Source organism: Tyto alba, unplaced genomic scaffold (assembly GCF_018691265.1).
Source record: "Tyto alba isolate M040663 unplaced genomic scaffold, T.alba_DEE_v4.0 Super-Scaffold_22, whole genome shotgun sequence".
Classification (NCBI taxonomy): Eukaryota; Metazoa; Chordata; class Aves; order Strigiformes; family Tytonidae; genus Tyto; species Tyto alba.
The window spans coordinates 13,326,296-13,349,225 of record NW_024881296.1 but is presented as its reverse complement, the minus strand read 5'-3'; the positions used below and the strand labels follow the sequence as shown (position 1 = coordinate 13,349,225).

Sequence of the window (22,930 nt, the reverse complement as noted above, 5' to 3'; positions counted from 1 at the left end):
ATGTATTTAGAGGATTCTAGCAAAACCTAGCTGAATATGGTAAACAGACTAGAGATCAATATCTCGTAATCTTTATCCCAAACAATCAGAACTCTTCAGTGCGGGAGTGACAAGTACAAATGCAAAATAACAAAGGTGTTAATTTTCAATACATTCCTTGAGGATTTCAACGGGTGGCTTTAACTACTTGACCGGAATCGGGCGGGTTGGTCTTCCTCTGCTCGGTACTTTTACTGAAGGAAAGGGCGGTGACTGTGACTTCTCGGCAGTTTTCAGTCTTCTGCTGGACCTTTGCTTAAGTCCTCTTGCGTTTCTCTTCCAGGGAGCCATGGCCTGGCGTGGCAGGCGTGTGGTCCTCAACTCCAGGCGGTGAGCTCTGTGACAGGAGCGCGGCTCTCTGCGTACCGTTTCCAGGGAGCAAATAAACAGCCTCCCACTGTGCGTGTGGTAAAGGAGTTTTCCTGGCAGAAGAGAACTGGGCTGCTGGTTGGCTTGGAAGAAGCAGAGGGAAGCGTTCTCTGTCTGTACGACCTTGGAATATCAAGAGTGGTTAAAGGCGTGGCTCTTCCAGGAAGGGTACGTGCTTTTTAATTGGAGAAACGAAGCTTTTATGTTGTTAGGTGCTGCACGATCCTGTTTCCGGAAAAGCTTTGGAGCGTCTCTTTGCAGGAGGTATTTTTTCTGTATTGCGTTAGCATTCTGTCGCTTCAGAGTATCCAGTCAAGGCAGCCTTGATCCTGGGCCTAACGGTACCATTATCTTTGGAGTTGACTGATCGTAAGGTAAGTTTTGTGGTTTTACTGCAGAGCACATAGTTACCTAACTCTCCGCTTCCACAAAAAAGGGCATTGAAAACTATGCTTTTTGGGGCAGAGTGAAAAGGGAAACCCCCCCAGTCTTTAAAGTCTCTGTAGCATACATTTCCTGAATGGTTTATTCTGTCAGAAATACTGTCTTTAACATATCTCAGAGGTCTGTAGTTGTGCTGTAAATGACTTAGACCCAGTCCCATGAGTCTCAGACAAGCAAGCCGGTGACTTCAGAGCAGAACAGATTCTTTCTGTTGCCTTAGGTTAGAAAAAAGAGCCTTTAGTAAGTTATCTGACAGACTGTTGAAAGATCAACTTTCCGTGTGTGGCCCTTGAACCTCTGATTATTGAAATTGTGTTTGTGTGGAGGGGATACAGTGTTGTGATGTTGCCAATTTTTTCTGTCTTGTATAAGCCCTGGGCTCAAATGATGTGATGACCCCTAGTCTCATTGTCTTAATGCAAACAAGAATCAGCGTAAGTTAATTGAACATCAAGGTGCATTCTGGTTTTATCCTCCCAGAATCTGCAACAAGTAAATACTTCTTTCTTACCCAGCTTTCCGTAAAGTGATTTGGCTTGACTTGCTAGAACACGGGTGGCATTTTGCTTGTTTGTTTGTAATGCTACAGTGTGATTACTAGTAGTAAGCATTTGTACTGTGGTAATTTCAGAAGATAGGAGTTGGGTTGCCGCTCCACTGTGTTAGTTTGCCTATCACCTTGAGAAATCCCGGAGTTTCAGACGGAAGGGCATGCTGTGTGCTGACATCAGCATATAATCAGTAAGCAAATGACATTTGTGGAAAATGACATTGCTTTTTATAGTTTTATTTGTTAAATCTAAGTGAACTGGGAATAGGAGAAGGAAAGGTTAAGAAGGACCATGTCACCTACCGCCTCTGTGTCTACAGAAGTGACTTGAGGTCGAATGTAGTTCTCGGTTGTATTAGGGAGTTTTTCTATAGCACGAAGAAATGCCTCAGGAGAAAATGTGAAGAAACGTTGTGGGGGAAAAGTTGGCTGTTGTGTGATGAAGGTTGTGGATTTCGGAATAAAGTCACAGCTTATTTGAGTGTTTGCTCTTACACCCTAGTGCTCTGGATTATAAGCATGTTTGGTCTGTTGCTTTCATTTTGCTTCCTATCTTTTTGCGACTAGATGAGGCAGACGGGCATAGACAGGGCAGAGGTATTGCCAGTTGGACTGTTAGCTTTGAAGTTGTGAGTGTGGGAGTAAGGGTAAGCAAAACCAAGTAGATAAAACTTGTACTTGGCCACGGTCCATAGGTTTTGAATTTCTTCGGTAACTCGTACTTCCAAATTATAAGTTACGTCATACGCGTTTTGAGTCTGCTGGAATGTTTCTCTGGTCTTCACGCTGATGATCTTTAAACGTAAAATGCAGATCTGTTCTTAACATCACTTTCCACAGTACTAACAGTCGTTACTGTTTTAAGGCTTTAATGAGCACCTTTGTTTCTGGACTCTTTTCCACGTGGGTATATCTTCTGTGGACAGCTAAGCTGTAGAGTTTAACACTAGCTTAGAGTAACTGTGGTCCAAGGTGTGAAGCCCTTAGTGTTTTAATACAGGGTATTTATAGTGACCGTATAACTGCCTTCTAGTAAGAGTAGGTGTGTAGTCACTCAGAGAATTAAAAAAACAAACTCTCAAGCTTCGACAGAATATTGGTGTAATTCTGTGTGTGTGTGTGTGAGCATCTCTCACTGCCCTCTGGATATACACGTGAAGCACAGCAGAAAACTCAGAGTGTCAGTGGAGTATTATTTGAATGGGATTCTTGGAAAAGCGAATCTGAATGTAAGGCATTAATTATCTAAAATTGGTTTATAATGGTTGCATGTTTCAGAACTATTGAACGGTATTTTGACAAATGTTCCTGGTCTATAGGCTTCTTCCGTAGTTGGAGTTAGCTTTTTATCCCACAAGCTGCTGTTCTTTTTGCTGCTGTTTTAGTCTGGCCTTTCAAATTTTTGTTCCCATTCACAAAAGTGCTGGTGTGCATGGAAAACTTTTTAGTTTATCTGGTTGTTACCTTTACCCTCCATGAGGACGAGCGTAAATTTTACTGAGCCAGTATCTCCCTTGAACACTGTGTAAAAATGTGTAATTCCCATGCAGATGGTGCGTCTACCATGCGACTTGACCGCTGCCTCGTGTGACTTACAGCCATGATTTATCGTAATACCTGTTTGGCAAAGGAGGCGTAGCCGGTGTCCCAGTGCCGATGGGCTGTGAGCAGTGGGAGAAGGCGATTTAGTTTTGTCTGTCTTCCTTCGGTCCCTTAATTACGGTCAAGTTTCTTGCATACGTCTGATTTTCTGTGTTTTCTTAGACTTAATTATTTCCAGGTAGCAAAGGGAGGTTGGTGAGCTGTAATAACAGAATGCGCCATGTGAGCGGAAGGTAATTCCGTTAAGTAACTGCGGGAGATCTAGTGAATGGGAAGAAGTACCAGGTGTTTGTAGAGGGCTTTATTTTATTATTTTTTCTTGATAAAATTGGATATTGTCTGTAAGCCTAATGATCCTGTATTTACCTTCTTGTTTCTGATGTGCTAATTCTGGTTTCACCTTCGAATGATTTCCGTTTAGCTTGTCAAGCAGCTTAAATACTGACTTGCACTCTCCCTGTAGGTAACTGCTGTAGAGCTCATAACTAATCACGGAGGCATCACCAGTGCGAGCGCTCGGCACCTACATCCGAGCCTGCAATGGCTCTTTGGCGTGGCAGCAGTGGCTACAGATGTTGGCCACCTACTTCTGGTTGACCTTTGCTTGGATAATTTATCTTGCAGTCAGAATGAAAGAGAAGCATCGGGTAAGCGTGCGCTTTTTAAACTTGAATTTAAAAGGAAGAAACCTGGTGTCTTTTTAACAAACAGTATGCGTGCCACTTTGCAGATACTCGTGTGCAGACATTGATGAGTGCTGATTACAGGTGGCAGTTTGACATCACCTAGTCCTGAACTGATGAAAAATGGGAGTGGCCCAGTGCTCCCGCTAATGCTGTAAACGCCCCCCTCCCACCACGATCCCCATGTCCCCGTGATTCTTGCCGGTGAGCTGTAGGGATTTCACCGTCTGAGTCGGTGCAGCTGCCTGGCAGGAAGTTGTGCCGGAGGTGCCCTATTTCTTGGGAACGTTGTTCTGCTTCTCTTAGCTGACTTGGGGCAGATCTTAAGCTTGCTTTTTGAAACAAATCCGACTTTCCAAAATTCATGCATGTGGGTGAATGAGATCTCCGGTTGGTGTATTCAGATGGCATACGCTGTTCCAGCTAATACAGCAGTGGCTTTGGGAGTTGATGGCACTTCAGATAGCTTCACCGTGAAGCCCCAACTCCTGATTTCCAAAGTCCAAGCCGAATTTGTCGCTGAAGGTTACGCTTTTACCTGGTTTTGCCATACGAGGGAGAATACCCGTCCGATCGGAGAGTTCTTATGTTCTCTGAATACACAGAAGACGGCAGTAGCAAAAGAAGCGTTGCATAAATGGGTATTTTGCCTGGGCTGGTAGAATTAGGTTACCCGTGTAGTCACGTCAGTGTTGAAAATGCAACGTGAATGGCATAACACATTCATTCCTTGTGTGGTTTTGTGTGTGTAGATCTGGAAGTTGCCAGTGGAATTCCTGTGGGAGTTCCAAAGAGAAGAAAAACTGTGGCCAGAGAAGGGAGACATCTCTGTTTTCAATTACAAAATCCTTCGGGAACAGCAGTATCAACCCTGAGCTACATAAGCAGAAGCAATCATCTCGTCGTGGGTTTTTCCGATGGCTACCTGTCACTGTGGAACATGAAAACGTTGAAGAGGGAGTAAGTAGGCCTTTACACTTGGCTGTGCCTGGCGGTGCACCGGTCTCCATGTTTTGCCTAAGGAAGGACGTTAATTACAAGAGAACTGTTTCCGGGACTGAAATTTTGCATGTAATCTTGGAAGAATGCTCAGAAATCCTCTTCTGACAGAGCTGTGAAGTCACACAAGGCCCGAGCGGACCGCCTTCTCCCCAGTGGACCGGGATTGTTTTCCTTACTGTGCCTGTGGATTGAGGCATTGTGGAAAGCGTGCTTCTTTGGGTTATGGCAAGCAGTTAGGACGTGATAGAGCTGATTTTTATCAGACAGTTTCTTCTTTCGGTGGCATTTGGTGAAACCAGGAAATGTGTGTATTTCGATGAAACAGATCTTAGAAATGCTTTTTCTGAAGAAGTTACTGCAATTAGGGCATGCATTGAAAGGCATAATTATGTTGCTAGTGTGATTTTGGTGGTGATATTCTTTAAAGTGTCCCGGATGATACTAGTGAGACATGAAGAATCAATAGCTGGTCTGTGCCTGAAAACATTTTTCTTACGTGTCAGCCTCGACCGAAACAGGGGAGTGAGCCATTCTGAGGCAGCAATGCACGTGAATGAGAGTTTGCGTGGAACACTTGGAGATGAGAATAAGGGACATGTGAACTCACGAGGAATAGAAAAATTAAGAGATGATTTTAAATCTGCCAGAGAGCAATCTCGCTCGAAATATTTGTCCAAATTCGGGTAGGGATTCACTTCAGCAAATCTGCAGTGCCTCTCCGGAAACTGTTGGATGCCTAAATAGACAGTGGAGGGATAATTAGACGGCAAGAAGCGACTGTGAAGGTACAGATAAGGTTCAGAAGTCTGGAAGAAAGGGGCTTTACGTAGTCCAAGTAAAGAAACGAGGAACTACTTCTGTTTGGCACTGGTTTACATTTGTTCAGAAGATACGCTGCGTTTTAAGTTCAATCTTGAAGTAGGCTACAGCAGCCAGAACAGTCATTTGCCTGGCAGCTGCAGTAATCGTCTGTGTTCCTCCCCCTCAGGCAGAGAAGGGCATAAACCCAGGCTGTTCCATTGGATGGACAGTAATTTCCTCACCCTTTGACAGTTGCATAAAAAGTAGTTGCTTCCTTGACTCACTTGTTTGAGAGGGAATTATGACCTCTGTACTTTGAGGATAAGCACAGAAGGTGCTCTTTTCTCAGGAGATGCTTCTAGCCCTCTACAAACTGTTAGGGCCAGTAGGATCACCTCTTAATTTCTTTTCTTTTCTTTTTCTTTTAAATTTCTTTAAACCTGTAGGGACCACTCTCAGCTTGCAGGAGGAAGGATTCCTGTCTATGCTGTCACTTTTCAAGAGCCTGAAAAGGATCCTCGCAACTGTTGCTACTTGTGGGCTGTTCAGTCTACCCAAGAAAGGTGAATAAACACTTACTATAAGCCACTGATTATTATTTTTTTTTTCAATATTTGTCCGCATACAGTTGATATATACGTGCATATATGTTTCGTTTGTTCAGCTGTGCAGACGATTCTCTCAGGTACGGAAGCCGTTAAGCTTATAATGCAACCTTGTCAGGATTTAGCAGAAGTGAAGAGGGACCTACTGGTTCCTGCCTCCCGAAAGGAGGCAAAGCAACAGCGGCTGTATTGTTGTGCTCGCTTTCTTAAACGCTTGCTTTGTTTCTTGATGACTGCTTCATGATTTCTTTGATATTCGCACCGTGGTATGAAACTGCCGCTGAAAGGAGCCGAGGCTGCAGACCTGGAACACTAAACGTGCCGCTACCGCAGCCTGCTGCCCCGGAAGGAGGGAGGTGACAGTATTGCCTGTCACCTCGTGCCAGCTTCAGCAGCCTCTGGAGCCTTCACGAGCCGGTTCAGCTCACCTGGCACAAAACGCTCACTGTTGAGCAGAGAGGGCGATGGTTTCCTGCCGGGCTAATGAATCAGATCAGAAGGTGGAAGGGTGCAGCGTATGCAAGAGAGGGACGGGAAGTTTGGTGGGGAGGGGAGGGGAGGGGAGAAAGAAAGACCTCTCTCTTTCAGCATCAGCAAGCTACTTGATCAGCCCAGCTGTCCAGAGAGTGTCAATCTTTTTGGGTGTGACTGTAAAGCAGTTTTGCTGGAGAACGCTTCACGGTGAAGAACCGTTTCCAAAACGTTAGTCCATACAGCATATTAAAGCTTTCAGACTGCATGGTTGGCATTTGTCCCCAAAGCTGTTAGTGCCAGCATTTCCTCCTTTGTGTTTTAGCCGCTAAATGTGACCGGTTGTCATGTTTTGGGCAGTGGGTTTTTCTTTTCAGCAAGAGCATGCTATTAAGAAGGCTTTGGTCTAGCTCTGATGAGGTGATGACAAGGACTATAAAGCAGCTTTGTAATCACATGTCATAATTTGTACCTTTTTCAGTGAAGGTGACGCTGTGAGTTTACATCTGTTGCAGTTACTATTTCATGAGAGAAAACGCCTGGCATCAGGACAGGTCATGTACGAGGTAAGACGTGCACGTATGTCAAAAGCTGAAAACAGTAATTTCCTCTTCGTGAGTAGCAGTTGAGTTGGCTGGGCTAATACTTGCCGTCAAAACTCAGAGCTGACTAAAAAAAAAATGTTTTGCCGAGTCTTCTTGGGCGTGGCCTTTGTCCGTACTTCTTGAGAACAAGTCATACAACTTCACACTGCAGTGTCGTGTGTTCCAACTAGATTCGTCTGCAAAGAGCCCATATACATGCAACTCCGAAGAGGCAGCAGCTTTTCCAAATAAAATTCTTCTTAACTGAAGATGTGAGTAGCACCAGATTTCACCTCAGAGAGCTGAGGTCCTTCAGCAGCCTTTAAGAATGGGTCTACTAGAAATTCTGCTTGGCACCGTTTTTAAAAAAGCACACCAAAGGATTGAATAATGTTGTTGTGTTTGTGACCTGAGAAAGCTGTGGTGTAATTACTGTAAGACTTCCTGACCCTCTGCAGACTGTCCAATCAGTAGTACATTCACAGGCTTCCAGCAGGTGTCAGGCACCAGTCTCTGGGTTTGAGATATTTTACTCCCTCTGCTTCCCTGTGCTGAGTGCTGTGGAAGATTGAAACAGGAACCAATCTCGGGAGGGAGTTGAAGAAGGAACTAAACAGCTGGAGCCTCCGGGGAGAAAAGATGGGTTCTTCAGCTCGCTTCCAGATGAGCCGTGTAGCTTCGTACTGAGACCTGATGATACCTACTGCCCCCCAAAACAACTCCCAAGCCCCCCTCCCCAAACCCCAAAGATGCATTAAGCCAGGCCCTGTGCTCGACGGTGGACACTTTCAGTCTCAGAATACTTCCTTGTAGTCAGAGATTGGTCAGTACCACATGGCTCTCTGCCTATATGACTGGCTGAGTCAAGATCCTTGTCCATCTTCCATGGCAGAAAGTGTAAGAGTTGTTCCCGATTGCCAGGCCAAGTTTGAGTAAACAAAGAGGAAGCTAGCGTTGACCCTCGTTCATTGAATAGAATTCAGAGGAAGTTGAAAGACTTGTGTCTACTACAGCAGTGCTTTACTTTCCAGGAATCAGACTTGAGGCTATGAGACAGTGCAACTGACTTCTTACCATGGTAAAAAGTCACAAATAGGAGTTTTGGAACATGTGGCACTGTAGTTTTGTAAATAAGCATCAGAGTTGTGTCTCCACTGCCTTCAGGGCTGGTTTAAGCCTGTGCTCAAGCAATTAATGTAACGGAATGTTGAAGTTATGCTTACAAAGATCATTTTTATGCCATCTCGGGAGTTGGTAAATCTAGTGCCCCCAGGCGTGGCCATGCAGCACATCTTGGCCCTTGTCCTACACAGTGCCTGCGGCTGGACAGAGTATAGAGGCTCTGCTTTCATATCCGAGTCTGACCAGCGCATCTCGTTTGAAAACTGTCCTTGTAGTTTACTGGTCCACAAAGTAATTACTTAACACCTTCCATACAGCGGAGTTGCTCAGCTTAGATTTGCTTGCCCCAGTGGAAAATGTAAAATACAGTGGTTTGCTTCAGAAGGTGTCTCAGGCAGGAACTGGTATCTTCTTTCCCTTCCCCTCTGCCCCAACTCTGTGGCTGTTCATAGATGAATAAGAGAGGAAATTGATAGCCGTTCAAATTAATCTCCAAAAGGCTTATGGAGTTTGAGGACTTTATCTGATGCAACGGTCTTTTGGAATGATGGACTTCTCATTCTGGACAACATCATTTATTATAAACTGGTTTTAGTGATCGTTCCTTCTGTAATGAAAACGGGATCGGTTGCTTGGGCTTCATGCTAGTTTTTCAAAGAGGTGGTTTTGGCTTCTCTACTCTGCACGTGTCTGGTGGTGTCTGTTATTGCAGAAGTTACTTGATAAAATAGAATGAACTGTGCGTGCTTCAGAGCATAATTCAGCATTTTTCTTTTCAGTAATGAAAGACCCTTTTTTTTTTTTTTTTTTAAAGCCAGCCTTGATACTTATTAGTAGTATTTCCTAGAACGGTTAAGAGGAGGTTTGTCTCTTCTCAGATTAGGTGATTTAGGTGTATCATATCAAATCCTATGGGAGTGTACTGTGTCGTACCAGTTCATTTTAGAGCTCTGAAAGTTTAGGAAACTTCGGTAGAGTGTGGTACAATTGATTGTTGTGTTGGTTTTTCCTTGGTGGTAGTATTTTGTGTGTTAGGTGGGAGGGGGTGTTGGTGAGTTGTTTTTTTGTTTTTGTTTTTGTTTTTGTTTTAAATTGTAGAGCTGCTATTTGTCAATACACACAATGATGTGTTGCATGGTAGACAGCCTGAACAAATTCTGTATTTGGAAAGACAGTATTTCAATTAATGCTTCCCTAGGAAAAGGTGGTATCAGAGGTTCAGCACAATCCTGCTGGGGTTTCGGTATATCTCAAAGTAGTTTGCTGGCTCTGTAGTAATTCATGATCCTAAACGCCTTGGCCGCGTGCCTCCCACATCCTCTCTGCTTCCCCTTTTGCTGGTGGCCGTGCTTGATGAAGGAACCGGGGGATATTTCACCCATTAGTGTGACAAGATTAGAGGAGGAGCTGGTAAAAGCTTATGTGGTTTGAAAGGAGACGGTTACTCGGTAAGAAGTCCTCACAGCTACTACAGAGGGATGTGTTTTCGCTCTGGTGGTGTGCCAGTAGATAACACCTCTTGACAGAGCTTCAGCTGCTGTAGTGCCAAGACTTCTCTAACATCCTCAGTCCTGTAATCAAGAGCAAAGAGCTTTGCATGCGTATGTATCGCCTGATTTCAGATACCTCTTTGTAGATCTGTCCTCCGGTTTGTAAAGAAACCCTGGTGTTGCAAGGATTTCTGCAAAACATGATTAGAACCGAATAATGATAGGGGAATGCTAAATTTTGAAAACGTGCAAAGCCTTTACAGCCAAAGATACCCCTTAGGATTTGACGCTTGATTCTCTTGCGTGCCAGATGTTGTTTCTGTTTGCCATCAGAAAGAAGCTCATGGGAAATACACAGTATAAGGTGCATATTATGTTACATTCTGGTACATAGATTCTTTCATATTTAGGAATAAGGCATGTTTTTACGCCAAAGTGACCTTTTGTCTCTCCTTTTTTCCCCAGGGTTTGGAATACTGTGACGAAAGGTTCAGTTTAGATCTCACGTGTGGAGTCTTTCCCTGGAGAGGGCCGACCGGCAATACCAAATTTCTGAGCTGCCAGACTGTAGAAAAATTTCCCAAGCCGGTTGACGGAGAGGATAGCGTTAATGAAGGTTTGTTCTGATGTCCGTGCTTGGTTATTCTAAAAAAGTAGTTTGGGAATCTAAGCAGTGAATGTTGTTCTGTACCCACAGAAAGTCAGAAAGTCTTGAGTATCTGTAGAGACGAGCTTGTTGGGCTTATTTAAATAGACAAAAGGTTGCTTGAGTTTTGTGGGACTTCCTTAAGGGGGAAATTGGGGTTTATTTTGTGCTTGCTGACATGCTATAGCACTGTATAGTAGGGCCATCTCTGCAACGTTTGTCAGTCATTTTATTCCTCCAGCTGTCTTCTTGGAAAAAGAAGATCATTCTCTGCGTTGCTTAGGAATGTGATCTGAATATTTTTTTTTTCCCTGTTCACACCTATGTCTGTATCTGCACCCAGCTGGCGGCCACTCACAAGTGGTGTTCCCCAGGCCTCAGCATTGGGGCCAGTTCTGTTTAAGATCTGTATCAGCGATCTGGATGAGGGGATCGAGTGCACTTGGGTCACAACAACCCCACGCAACGCTACAGGCTTGGGGCAGAGTGGCTGGAGAGCTGCCCAGCGGGAAAGGACCTGGGGGTGTCGGTCGGCAGCCGGCTGAATGTGAGCCAGAGGTGTGCCCAGGTGGCCAAGGCGGCCAAGAGCATCCTGGCTTGTATCAGCAATAGTGTGGCCAGCAGGACTGGGGCAGTGACCGTCCCCCGGTACGCAGCCCCGGTGAGGCCGCACCTTGAAGTTGAAGGTTCTGGAGAACAAGTCTTAGGAGGAGCGACTGAGGGAGCAGGGGTTGTTTAGCCAGGAGAAAAGGAGGCTGAGGGGAGAGCTTGTCGTCTCTACAGCTACTTGAAAGGAGGTGGGAGCAGGGTCGGGGTTGGTCTCTTCTCCCAGGTGTCATGGATGGGTATACTAACACGGTAATAGTTTGGCAGCAAATTGAGATTTATTAATGAGTCAGCACTTAATCATTAACCACTTGAATGATTTACAAAATAATTCAGTAAAATACGTTATGATTAAAATAGTGACTTAACTGTACAGATTCAAAAATGACAAGAATCGCAATGACTTACTGTGTGGTATCCTAAATCTATCTCTCCATCTCTCTATCTCTCTCTCTATCTCTCTCTCTCTATCTGTCTATCTATCTGTCTGTCTATCTGTCTGTCTGTCTATCGATCTATCTACGTATCTATCTATCTAAGTACATATGTTTATTCATAAACACAAGATGTACAAACACACAGACAGACAAAAATATTTGGATCCAGTGAAATATGTATGTACCCACACTCGTAAAAACAGCTGTGTATACCCAAACACATAGATAAGTAGAGAGGCGGGTGAAGAAAAGCTAGCCTACGGTTAAAATTTCCCTCTTCTCAAGCTTAGAGCAAATACTTGCAAAGCATCATCATTCCTCAACAGCCAATAACTGAGACCCGAGGGGGGCGACTTTGCCCAGCCCATCATTGGCTTCGACAGCAGACGGTGCCTCGAGGAGTTGATAGCTGAGAGGCGTCCCAACTCAGGGGAGATGCTGGTCACAGGCCCACTGCGATCCAGGAGAAGAGCTCAGAGGGTCTCACCTGGGGTCACTGTTTATGGGCTCCAGGATAACTGACTTTCGTTAGGGACTTTTCCACTCTGGCCCAGCTCCTGATGAGCTATTTGGGTGTTTTCCACCAGTTGCGCAGGCCCAGAACTTGCTGGATGCGCAGTGCTGTTATTGCCCTCCCTCGGCCACTTGCCAGGTACAGAGGTACTAGTCTGTCAGGAGGTGATGGACTGTTACTCCTGCTCCCAGGTGATAGGGAGAGCAGGATCCAGGATGCAGCGGTAGCTTTCCTTGACCATGTACACAGTTAAAACTCTTATGGTGTCTTTCATTATCTTGCAGTAATTAAATATACCTCTCTGGGTTTACAAATCCAGTTACGCTCTGACCATATCTTCGAGCCTGCTGCAGTGATAACTTGCATAGCCGTTTGTTTTGACTGCGTTAGTCACCTTCCCCCGCTTCTTACGGGCCTTGACTTCTGTCTGGTGTCACAAAGACACTTGCATGACCTTTCTAGGCTATTTCTGCTGATTGTCTTTGACTTAGTCCTGAAGCGGCAACTTCCGTGTCTTTTGTGATGCCATCCTCGAGCAACGGTGTGTCAAAATCTAATCAAAGCACCTTTGGATTTTCTCCACTTGTGCCATGTTTCTGAGAGGAGTGCCTTCTAAAAACCTGTTGGAAACAAAAAAGAACACCACTCCCCCAACACCCCCAAGAAAACCAAAAAAAACCCAAACGGCAACAAAAAAACCCCTTTCTGCCTCCTTTTTCTGAAGTATGAGGCATGGAAAAAATACCTGTAACTTTTGTTTCTGTATTTGTTTTGTGTGATAATTGTGTTCTTTCGGTGCGGACATGCAGGAGAGGAGCTGTTCTGAAAATGTGTGGTTGAGACAAAGCTGGAAATTAGTAATGCTGGCTAAGTGATACAAGTGTATACGATGACTATTTGTGTGCTTTCTAAAAGAAGCAGTGTCTGTGTTCCTAGCATATTTTTTTTTTGCTCAGCTGTTCATCTAGCTAAATGTCTTGTTCAACTCTTAATGCGTGGAAACTTAATAAGCTACTAATTATGTATCTGATTTGGCTTGGAACGGATACAATCCGAACAAGAAAAAGGGGCAGGATGCCTGGAACCTGTCACAGAGGTGTTTGCTACTCCGTGAATTGTTTTTCTTATTCTTAGTCAGTGTTGTTTTTGCATGAGTGGTAGAACAGAATTAAACCAAACTAGGAAGCGGTGCTTTAAAAATATCGGATACGGCATGTTTTCTACAAATAAGAAACAACGTCTTGTCTTTTACAGTAATATCTCCTGAGACCAGTGTATCAGTCTTCAGCTGGCAAGTGAATACGTATGGTGAGGGAAAGCCATCTACTTACTTGGGTGTATTTGACATTAACCGCTGGTATCACGCTCAAATGCCAGATTCACTGAGGTAGATTTTTCTTAGCTTCTTTTCAGTGTCCCCCCAGATAATTCATCTGAAAGTTGGCATTTAGCTTATGCACTTGTTTTCTTTAAGGCCGGAAGAACTCCTTCACGACTGCCCCTATTTTGCGCTGTGGTCACTGGATACTGGACTAAGTATGACTTCTCCAAGCCTCGTTTTGGATATTCGAGTACGTGAGCAGAGTCTCTGTCGCGGAGTGCCTCCTTCCTATCCACCACCTGATCAGTTTTTTAATCCAAGCTCCTATAATTTTGGTAGGTATTTCACTGCTTTTTATAGTGATAAGCTCAAACTGAGGTCAGATGACATGAAATAGTTCTCTTGTTCTCTGTCACTCGAAAACCAAACCCAAACCCCCAAACCCCCAGCTCCCACAAACCCAACTCAAATTACGTTGCACTAAGGTGGGATTTAAAATTGTGAAACACATCCGAGAGTGTGCTGAGTTTTGGGGTTTGGTGCTTTTATGATAGAGCCTGCGAAGAGGTGATGGTTATAAAATGAAATGACTTTGAACTGAAGCTCAAAGCACAGCACCTCGATTGCGCTAGAGATGAAAGTTCTAGACGCAGTAATTATTTTTTTAAAAAGTCTGTAAGTGATCTGGTGAGGAAGATGGGCACTGAGATCTGTCTTTCCAGATACTGCTGTTTAAAAACTGTAAACTGGTCATAACGTAACTGTGAGCGTATGGAAGCTTGTCAAATGTTGGTTGTTTCTGCAGATGGTACGTGCTTGCTGAACTCCGGAGTTGTCCATATGACTTGCACCAGCTTCCAGAAGGAGGTGATCATTTACCGAATCTTTATTGAGAATGTGAAGAGATGGACCTTTTCCAAGTTTTCTCCTGCACTGCTTTCACTGTCAGAGATGGGTTTATGCTCGTCCTGCCCATCCACACGCATAATTGCAGTTGTACCCTGCCAGTTTTATGCAAATGAGAATGTTTTCAGTCTGCTCTTGGAACTGTAAAGTGAGCACTGCCTCCTGATGAAGCGCGATCCGAGACTGAACGTCTAGAAGGGAATACAACGTTGCTCTAGGAGCAAGAACAAAAGCGTTCCTAAGAAGAAAGCTGTTTCTTCTCTATTACCCTTCAGTCGCACTGCCTGTGTAGTCTTGAGTTAGGGTTTTGATCCCTGGTCTGCTTGAAAAAGGAGGACAGAATGGAGAAAGTGAAAAACTGTGTTTGAGAAGTATTTGAGAAGAAATTTTTTTTTTTTTTTCCCGACCCTGGCCAAATTCTAACTTCCAAGCCAGGGCACAGCTTGTGGCAAATAATTTTGAATTAAGTTTCAGCTCACTACGTATTGCCAACATAAATCAGCCTCTGCACAGAGAGGCTTATAAAGGCTCATGCAAAGCGTGATTTGAAGTTGTGTGTTAGTTTTAGCTTGTACAGAAAGTAATTTGTGTCAGTGTTCAGGGAAAAAGAAAGGCCCGTGTTTTGACAGAGAAGGGAGAAAATACTTAAGCATTGCAAGGGCCAATATTTTGTTTTACAGGATTTTTTTTTAGAAACTGTAACTGCTAGTTTGGCTGCCGTCCTTACGACTCTACGTAGTAATGCTTACTCGGATTGCTAACGCAAAGCATATTGCTGATGTGAGCTTCCCGAGAGTCTAAGTGAACAATTATCCTATTTCTCTTAGTGGTTAGCCAGACCCTTAGTGACTGAATAATACTGCTGTCTTAATCTGTAGTTTTTGATTGACGTTTCAGACCTTGAATTTTTTGAAGAAATCTGGTCCTTTAATACGTGAAGCCATTCATGATAGCTGCAAGAGGTGTCTTGCAGCTGGCTGTCTGTCTCCCAGGCCAGCTGATGTCCAGCCACCCAGTTTGGGTCAGGTGTCTGCCTATGAGGGAATCAAGGGGGAAATACATCCATCTTGCCTGACAGGGCTGTAGAGGCTACAAGACGTGGTAACCTGATGTTCCCATTATTTGCGAGTTGCACTGAGCTGCAGGTGTTGGCTTTAGTCAGCAGAAGTGATAGTACTCTTAGATCCAAACTAGGGAGTTTGACGGGGAACAGCCCTGATAGGCCTGTCTCTAGAGACCCGTCTATAAATTCTGTGCCACAGATACGCGCAAGGAAGCGTGCAGGCCGTGCTGGTCATGCGCAACACAAAGCATCTTTGCCTCAGACCCCCCGTGGCCCCCGTCGGTGTCTCCGAGCGTTGGGCTCAGTGCAGCAGCTGACGACGGGGGGTCTCACTGGGATGCGAGCTGTTGCAAACATCAGCTGGCTGCACCAGACATGATCACCTGCTCCCAAGGAAGTGGGCTGTGGTAAACAATTACTGCTGCCAGCTCCAGTACAGCCGGCACGTCGTCCCGTAACTTCATGAATGACTTGCTGCTGTTCTGTGCAGTGCACTCGCTGTAATTAGTTAACTGCTTTACGCTTTTTATTCATCAGAATGATCGCCATCCTCGCTTCAGAGAGGGGGCATGTGCCAGAAAGTCTGAATTACGCCCATATCGGAAGATCCTTCCTAGAGTTCAAAGGCAGCTGGCTGCAGAGAGAGCCAGGCCTTACCATTTGCCTTCGTCGGCCTTAAGAGGAGGTAATTTTTAGCGCGGGGAATACAGCGGTCAAGAAACGCTCACTTTGATAACACAAGGCTGATAGGTTTTCCCTTGTGCTTTACAGTTGCGAGACCAAAGCCAGTATCAAGAGCAAGAAAACCAGCCAATTCAGGATATCTGGATATCATAGCAACTTTCATGAGTAATGTGTTATCCAGAATTGGAGCAGCATGGGCAGGAAATGAGCAGAAAACCTTTTCCTCACGATATGATAGGTAAGCAGCCTTTTCACAAAGTTCAGTTTTGAGCTACGTGTGTGGAGAGGAATAGCGAAAAATCCATTTGGATTATGTTAGTATTCTGGAAGGAAGGTGTACCTGAATAAACTTTGATTGGCTTTTTTGTAATCAGTTCATCCAAAGTAATATTTGGAGAGAGAGTTTTTCGGCTATGATAATCTTATTTAGGCCAAGACCTATACTGACACGATGGTAAATGTGTTTTCAAGAATTTAAGACAGCTGAAACTAGAACTGTGGTTGCCACCAAGCTCTCGGTGTACTGCTTTTGAGACACTTGGTTATGTGGCCAAACAGGGATCTTTGACCGCTTCCTGCCCAGTGTCTGCTTCGTTTCTGCCTTTCCTTCTTAACATCGGGCGGAATTGTAACGAGCGGAAAAGAGGCTGGTGGTTGTCAGATGATTTTCCTTCAGGGGCGATGGTCAAATAAACCTGAATTCCGGTATGTTTGGACTTCAGGGGAGTGAAAGTCAGTTACCTTTCCCTGTTTGTTCTAGTGCTAGAGTTGCAGAGCCACCAGCCGTACCTCGTCCTCTCCCTGAGGCAGAGTTGCGCAGTGCGGTTGTTGGGACACTGGTCACAAGATTTTCACAAAAATCTTCCAGGTATAGTAGATCTAGAGAGTGAATATTTCAAAATGGTGTTGCTTTTCTTATGTCTGTGTATATGTATGTGTGTGTGTGCGTGTGTGTATATACTTTCTGTGTTTGCAAAGTGCTCTGTTTGCATTTAGTTTTGTATCTGGTAAAGAAAAGGGCAATTTAAGGACACAACTCGGTGGAGAATTTGAAGTGGTCCCAGCATTGAAATGCAGGTGAATTTCTCTTTGACGTGAGAATTACATCCCTTGGTCAACTTAAAATGGGATTTCTCTTCCCTAAGAGGCAGTGATTTAGGAAATCAAGCTTGAAATGTACAGAAGTAACTAAGAAAAAAGGAAAAGGCGGTAACTTGTGCGTGGACCTGATACATCCCCCCAACAGTGAGGGCTCACCTCTATTTCTCGTTCCTTGAATGTCTTTCTTACATCTCATCTCAAGATTTCTTGAACGCCGCGTGATTTTCTTCCTTAGTTTATTTATGTTCATATTTTAAATTGGGTATCTTAACAGGTTGCTGGGTTTGGTGGATCGTCCTGTCCCTTCATGTTCTGCAGCACAGGGTGGTAGCTGGCAGTCACCATTGTTACAAAAGAATTCTTCAAGAGCACCAGAGTTCAATTTGCTACAGACTCCTCTTGTGGTTAAGGTTTGTATTTGGAAAAACAGTAAGAACCGACCAAACAAATGGCCTGTAAACTTTGTTTAAAATGAAACCACCAAAATGTTTGACACAAACACTGCTGGATTCAAACTGTGTCAAATTTTCAGAGCATGTGGGGTGGTTGTACATACAGTCCTTTTGGAAGCAGGAAGTTGGGAAAAGCCTTGAAGAGGGCAAGTTTAGTTCTAAGCTAATTGCAGTAGGCACGTTGTCCCATAACTTCATGAACTGTGCAGAACAAAGGAAGTTAAAATTGGGCTTTTCAATATGCTTAGACCCTTAAAGATGCAGTTTGTGGCTTAACCATCTCGTTATGCAAGCGCTCAGCAGCTCTGCACAGTTTGACTTGCATAGCCACCAGCAAGAACGTGCATGCTTCAGTTTCTTAATCCGGTGAAGTGAGTGACAGCTAAGTGATGTCCGTTAAGGGATGTCAGTCTCTGTCCAACTCAGTGATGGCTTTTGGCAGCAATTGTACTGGTTAATTGTTTGCGTTAAACTGTGTGTCCATTCAGTGCCTTCAAACTCTTCTCCTGTAAGGAAGTAACAACATTTGACCTGTCTTCTTGGTGCGGGTCTCTTTGCCTTTGCCTGCCTGAACAAAGTAGTTGTGATCTCTCTGAATGACAGCCTTTTTCTTCTCATTGAATATCGTCCCTCTCATTGAGCTAGTTTCCTTCTCCCCCTTTCAAACCCTTTCCATACTGTAAATTCTTCTTCCGAGCCGAGGTAAGAAGACCTGGATGCTTCTAGGTGAAGATGTGTAGGTATTTGTACAGCAGCCCCTTAATTTGGTGTAGCGCGCGGATGGATTCATCAGTGAAGCAATAAGCTCTCGCTGTTGCTTTGCTGATTGCCATTTTGCATGGCAGTGTGTTCAGTGGCAGTAGCTGGGGTAACATTTGAAGTGGTACGCCTTTTAGAGAGCAGAGTAGGAATTGCAAAAATTACTGGGAAGGGAGAGAACAATGCAGAAATCAAGACGCCATATCCTTGTTTCCTCAGGAAATTAATTTGAAAAATCACATTTTAGTTGGTGTTGGTGGGAAAAACCAACCAACCAACCAACCAACCAACATACCAAAAGAAAACCAAAAATCCACAAGATCCTGGGGGGTTTTATCGTTAAGATTTTCATACCTTTGGAGAAAGAGCAGTGCAGAGGTTAACTTTGTCCTCCCTGCCTCTGCAACCTCAGTCTGTAATTGAAACTAATGCTTTGGAGAAGTGGAGTCTTCCGTTTTGAAGGTACGAATTGGTTTTCAATTAAATATTTTTCTTTCTTTTCATAGAAAGCTGAAGTTTTGGCCACATCTGCTTCTGGTTTTCCCGGCTTTACTCCTCAGTCTATTCTCAGATCCAGCGTTCGCAGCACACCCCAGGCAACTCCCTCTGCGTTTCCAGGAGAATCAGTTACTCCTCCTCCCAGAGCAAACAAACACAGAGTGTCTTTCAAGGAAGGGAACTCAGATGAGAAATGGACTGTTGGGGTAAGCTGGGCTGTAGTTAGTGGATTTTACAGTCAAAGGCTTTCTAGTCTGTTATTTGGTTTAGAATTTTGGACAGTTTGCCAGAACTCCTTATATTGAGACCTGGACCTGCGATCAAGAATGGCAGGCTTGAATTTGGTCCAAAAAGGTTCCGCTAGACCTTCTGTAACATCACCCGTCGGCAGGCAGATATTCAAAATGCATGTCGGTGTCCTTGGCGGTTTCGCTCAAGCGTTGTTAGGAGCTGTGGTTGTTCCAAATTGCTAGCTCAGCTTCCCGCGATGCCTTTTCAAGCGGTGGTATGGCAGGAAGGTGAGGAATACAGCTCGAGCCATTGTTTGGGCTTGTTAAGGTTTGTGCATCTGAAAGCAGCAGAAGTCATGAGCTGCATTTACTTTTGATCTCTCTTTCTGCGAGGCTGAGTTTGCTTAACTTACGGTAAAAACAGACTCGGGATGAAGAGAGCTGGTCTGTCGCCTGTTCTCTAGCCCCAAAGTTCTGGGGTTTGCTTCTTGCCTCGCACCGGGCGTAGCATTCATACTGCTGTCAAACGAAGTTGGTCCACCTGCTAGTTGCCCCCTTCTACTCGGCCTTTGGTCCCGTCGGTTGGATTCCCTGACCCAGCTCGTTAGGCAGTTGCGGAAGGACCGTGCCAAGACCAGGGGCAGAACAGGGCCGTGTGCTCGTGTCTACATGTCGGAGCTCTCCGCAGGGTACAAACAAGTTGTCAGGATCTGGTTTTGTTACACCTCTTACTGCCTGTTGTAAGGGGTTCCTCAAAGGTAACAAGAGGCGTATCGGAATAAGGTTCTGCTGAGTGCCAGAACTGTTTTAACTGACAGTTGTCGGTTCTGTTACTGATCTAGTCTGCCTTCCACTTTGCTAAAATTACCGGGTGAAGTTGGCGTGTGCTGATGGGTAGAACTTGCTGCTGTTCTGTGCAGTGCACTCGCTGTAATTAGTTAACTGCTTTACGCTTTTTATTCATCAGAATGATCGCCATCCTCGCTTCAGAGAGGGGGCATGTGCCAGAAAGTCTGAATTACGCCCATATCGGAAGATCCTTCCTAGAGTTCAAAGGCAGCTGGCTGCAGAGAGAGCCAGGCCTTACCATTTGCCTTCGTCGGCCTTAAGAGGAGGTAATTTTTAGCGCGGGGAATACAGCGGTCAAGAAACGCTCACTTTGATAACACAAGGCTGATAGGTTTTCCCTTGTGCTTTACAGTTGCGAGACCAAAGCCAGTATCAAGAGCAAGAAAACCAGCCAATTCAGGATATCTGGATATCATAGCAACTTTCATGAGTAATGTGTTATCCAGAATTGGAGCAGCATGGGCAGGAAATGAGCAGAAAACCTTTTCCTCACGATATGATAGGTAAGCAGCCTTTTCACAAAGTTCAGTTTTGAGCTACGTGTGTGGAGAGGAATAGCGAAAAATCCATTTGGATTATGTTAGTATTCTGGAAGGAAGGTGTACCTGAATAAACTTTGATTGGCTTTTTTGTAATCAGTTCATCCAAAGTAATATTTGGAGAGAGACTTTTTCGGCTATGATAATCTTATTTAGGCCAAGACCTATACTGACACGATGGTAAATGTGTTTTCAAGAATTTAAGACAGCTGAAACTAGAACTGTGGTTGCCACCAAGCTCTCGGTGTACTGCTTTTGAGACACTTGGTTATGTGGCCAAACAGGGATCTTTGACCGCTTCCTGCCCAGTGTCTGCTTCGTTTCTGCCTTTCCTTCTTAACATCGGGCGGAATTGTAACGAGCGGAAAAGAGGCTGGTGGTTGTCAGATGATTTTCCTTCAGGGGCGATGGTCAAATAAACCTGAATTCCGGTATGTTTGGACTTCAGGGGAGTGAAAGTCAGTTACCTTTCCCTGTTTGTTCTAGTGCTAGAGTTGCAGAGCCACCAGCCGTACCTCGTCCTCTCCCTGAGGCAGAGTTGCAGTGTGGTTTTTGGGACACTAGGGACACAAATATCAGTATATGTTGGGGGGGTTTTTTGTCTTCCCTTTACAAAAACCACCTGCATGTTATTGACTGTGAGGTTTTGTTGGCTTTTTTTTTTTATTTTAATAAAGGTAACCAACGATGATATAGCACTGCCTGGGGATTCATGGGAGCATCATCATGGAATGGCGGAGGATGCATCGTCTGAGACTAGAGATAAGGCAACTGTGCTTACTCTGAGCAATCCTGAGGAGGATCGTGCTGAAGTGGAAGCGTTTTCAAAAAGCATACCTGGAGATGGTTTGGAGAAAATGGATGTCAGCAAAGAAAACAGCAACTTCTCTGCCCGTTCAGACCAAACTACTTTGGAGTATCACGATGCAAAATCACCTGGCGGTTTTTCATCTGTTCCCATGTGCCGAATCGCAAATAGCTTAGCTGTTGATTTCTGGTGGCGAAAAAACAAGCTACAGGCAGCAGCCAGCCCGTGTTTTCTCATGAGTTGATAGGCAGTGCTTTTCACCTCTTAGTCTAGGCCAATCTGAAAATACTATGAAATTGTAGACTCTCAAGTAAGAAGGTAGCAGTTTTTTCTTATTTTGTTGGTACTTTTGTCTTCTGTGCAAAACTTGCAGGTTTCCAATCCAGGAATGCTTTTTTTTTTCTCGGCAAAGTAGTCCAGGTAACGAGTCTCTTGGATGTGCTTGGAGATAAATGTTCTGTGGTTCCTGTTGAATTCAAGCCGTTCCTAAAATAAAATGTGTTTTTCAAAGCCCTCTGCCGTGTGGATGACCAGTATGCGAGGGAGAGGGAAAAATGCAAGTTACAGTTACCGACGTGTCCGTTGGTTCAGGTCGCTTCCTCCTTGGCTGTGTATCCCCTGGCATAGTTTAAGAGCAGGCTTATCCCACAGCAGTCCTTGCTGTGGTGTGCCTTGCTGTTCAACTTGGCTTAAATGCAGACAAAAGCAGGAGCTATCGCTGGGTGACCGATCGCTTGCCTTTTGGTGCTACAACCGTATTTTCAGTACACAGAGAAGGGTGCAGGGAAGTAGTGTGTGATTTCTGTGAGCACCAACAGCACAAGCATATGTGGCCCTCAGAATCCAGGGCGCTGGAAGGCCTTTACGTTTCATCTAGCCTAGTGGTCTCGTAGTGGCTTCCGAAAGGGCGAGAACGGTATGCTCGTCTCAGCCGGATCCAACAGCTATGCAGGCCAGGTAAGATTTTACTCAAAGAACCAACTACAAGCAGTTGTAGCTAATACACGGTCGTAGACTGCTCATTTAGTTTATCTCCCATTATTAACGTTCATGTAAGCGTACTGCAGGTGACTGGCACGGGTCGGTTTACTGGTTGGAAGCCTTACCTAGCTTTTGCCTACGCTCCCGTCATCCCGGAACTCGGTATTACTTTCAAGCACGTTTGCAAATCTTGATTCAACCTGTTAGTGGGGGCACGCGTCCCGGGCAGCAGTGCTTGTGTATGCGTTTGCTTGCTCATCTGTGAAGAGGATGCACTCGATCGTTGTTTAGAGCGAGGTGTTGTGTGATCTGGCCCAAGGAGCGCTGGAGAACGCCTGGCAAGGTTATAACGCTGCTCTGCTGGCGTACGGGCAGGCCGGCTCGGGAAGAGCTGTTGGACGATCGGCTGCGCTGCAAACAGAGGCCCGGTGCCCGTTGTGTGCAAAGAGCTCTTCAAAGCCACCCAGCATTGGGAAAAGTACAAGCAGTGCCAGGTGGGATTAGCGCAAAGTGTCACTTCTTTCCAAGACCTTTCCAGGCGGTACTTTAAAAGGCTGGGTTACTCTCAAATCGGAAAAATGGGAACCGTGACTCTGGAGCAGCTTCCGGTACAAGACAGAGTGGATCCTCTAAAATACTGTGGGAAACAAAGTTGAGGTAGTACAGCTGGATTTACAGATGGGTATGCATGAGAAAGTCTTTCCAGCACCTCGGTAAGGAAAATTAATGCCGCCTTCTATACAGCTTCATAGGGTACAGAAGCTTTACAGTGCC

General features: G+C 44.9%; 1 protein-coding gene across 1 annotated transcript; it reads left to right on the top strand.

Moving 5' to 3' along the window:
* Nucleotides 1–119: 119 nt before the first annotated feature.
* LOC122153744 (protein ELYS-like) lies at nt 120–21,689 on the top strand. Its single transcript, XM_042796120.1, has 18 exons — nt 120–137; nt 277–576; nt 3,468–3,651; nt 4,440–4,647; nt 5,937–6,053; nt 7,048–7,132; nt 10,228–10,378; nt 13,220–13,352; nt 13,440–13,621; nt 14,092–14,153; nt 15,793–15,940; nt 16,027–16,177; nt 16,700–16,807; nt 17,315–17,450; nt 18,758–18,955; nt 19,947–20,094; nt 20,181–20,331; nt 21,045–21,689. The coding sequence occupies exons 1-18, from the start codon at nt 120–122 to the stop codon at nt 21,046–21,048; spliced, it is 2,484 nt and encodes an 827-aa protein (XP_042652054.1). The 3' UTR covers nt 21,049–21,689.
* Nucleotides 21,690–22,930: the final 1,241 nt, after the last annotated feature.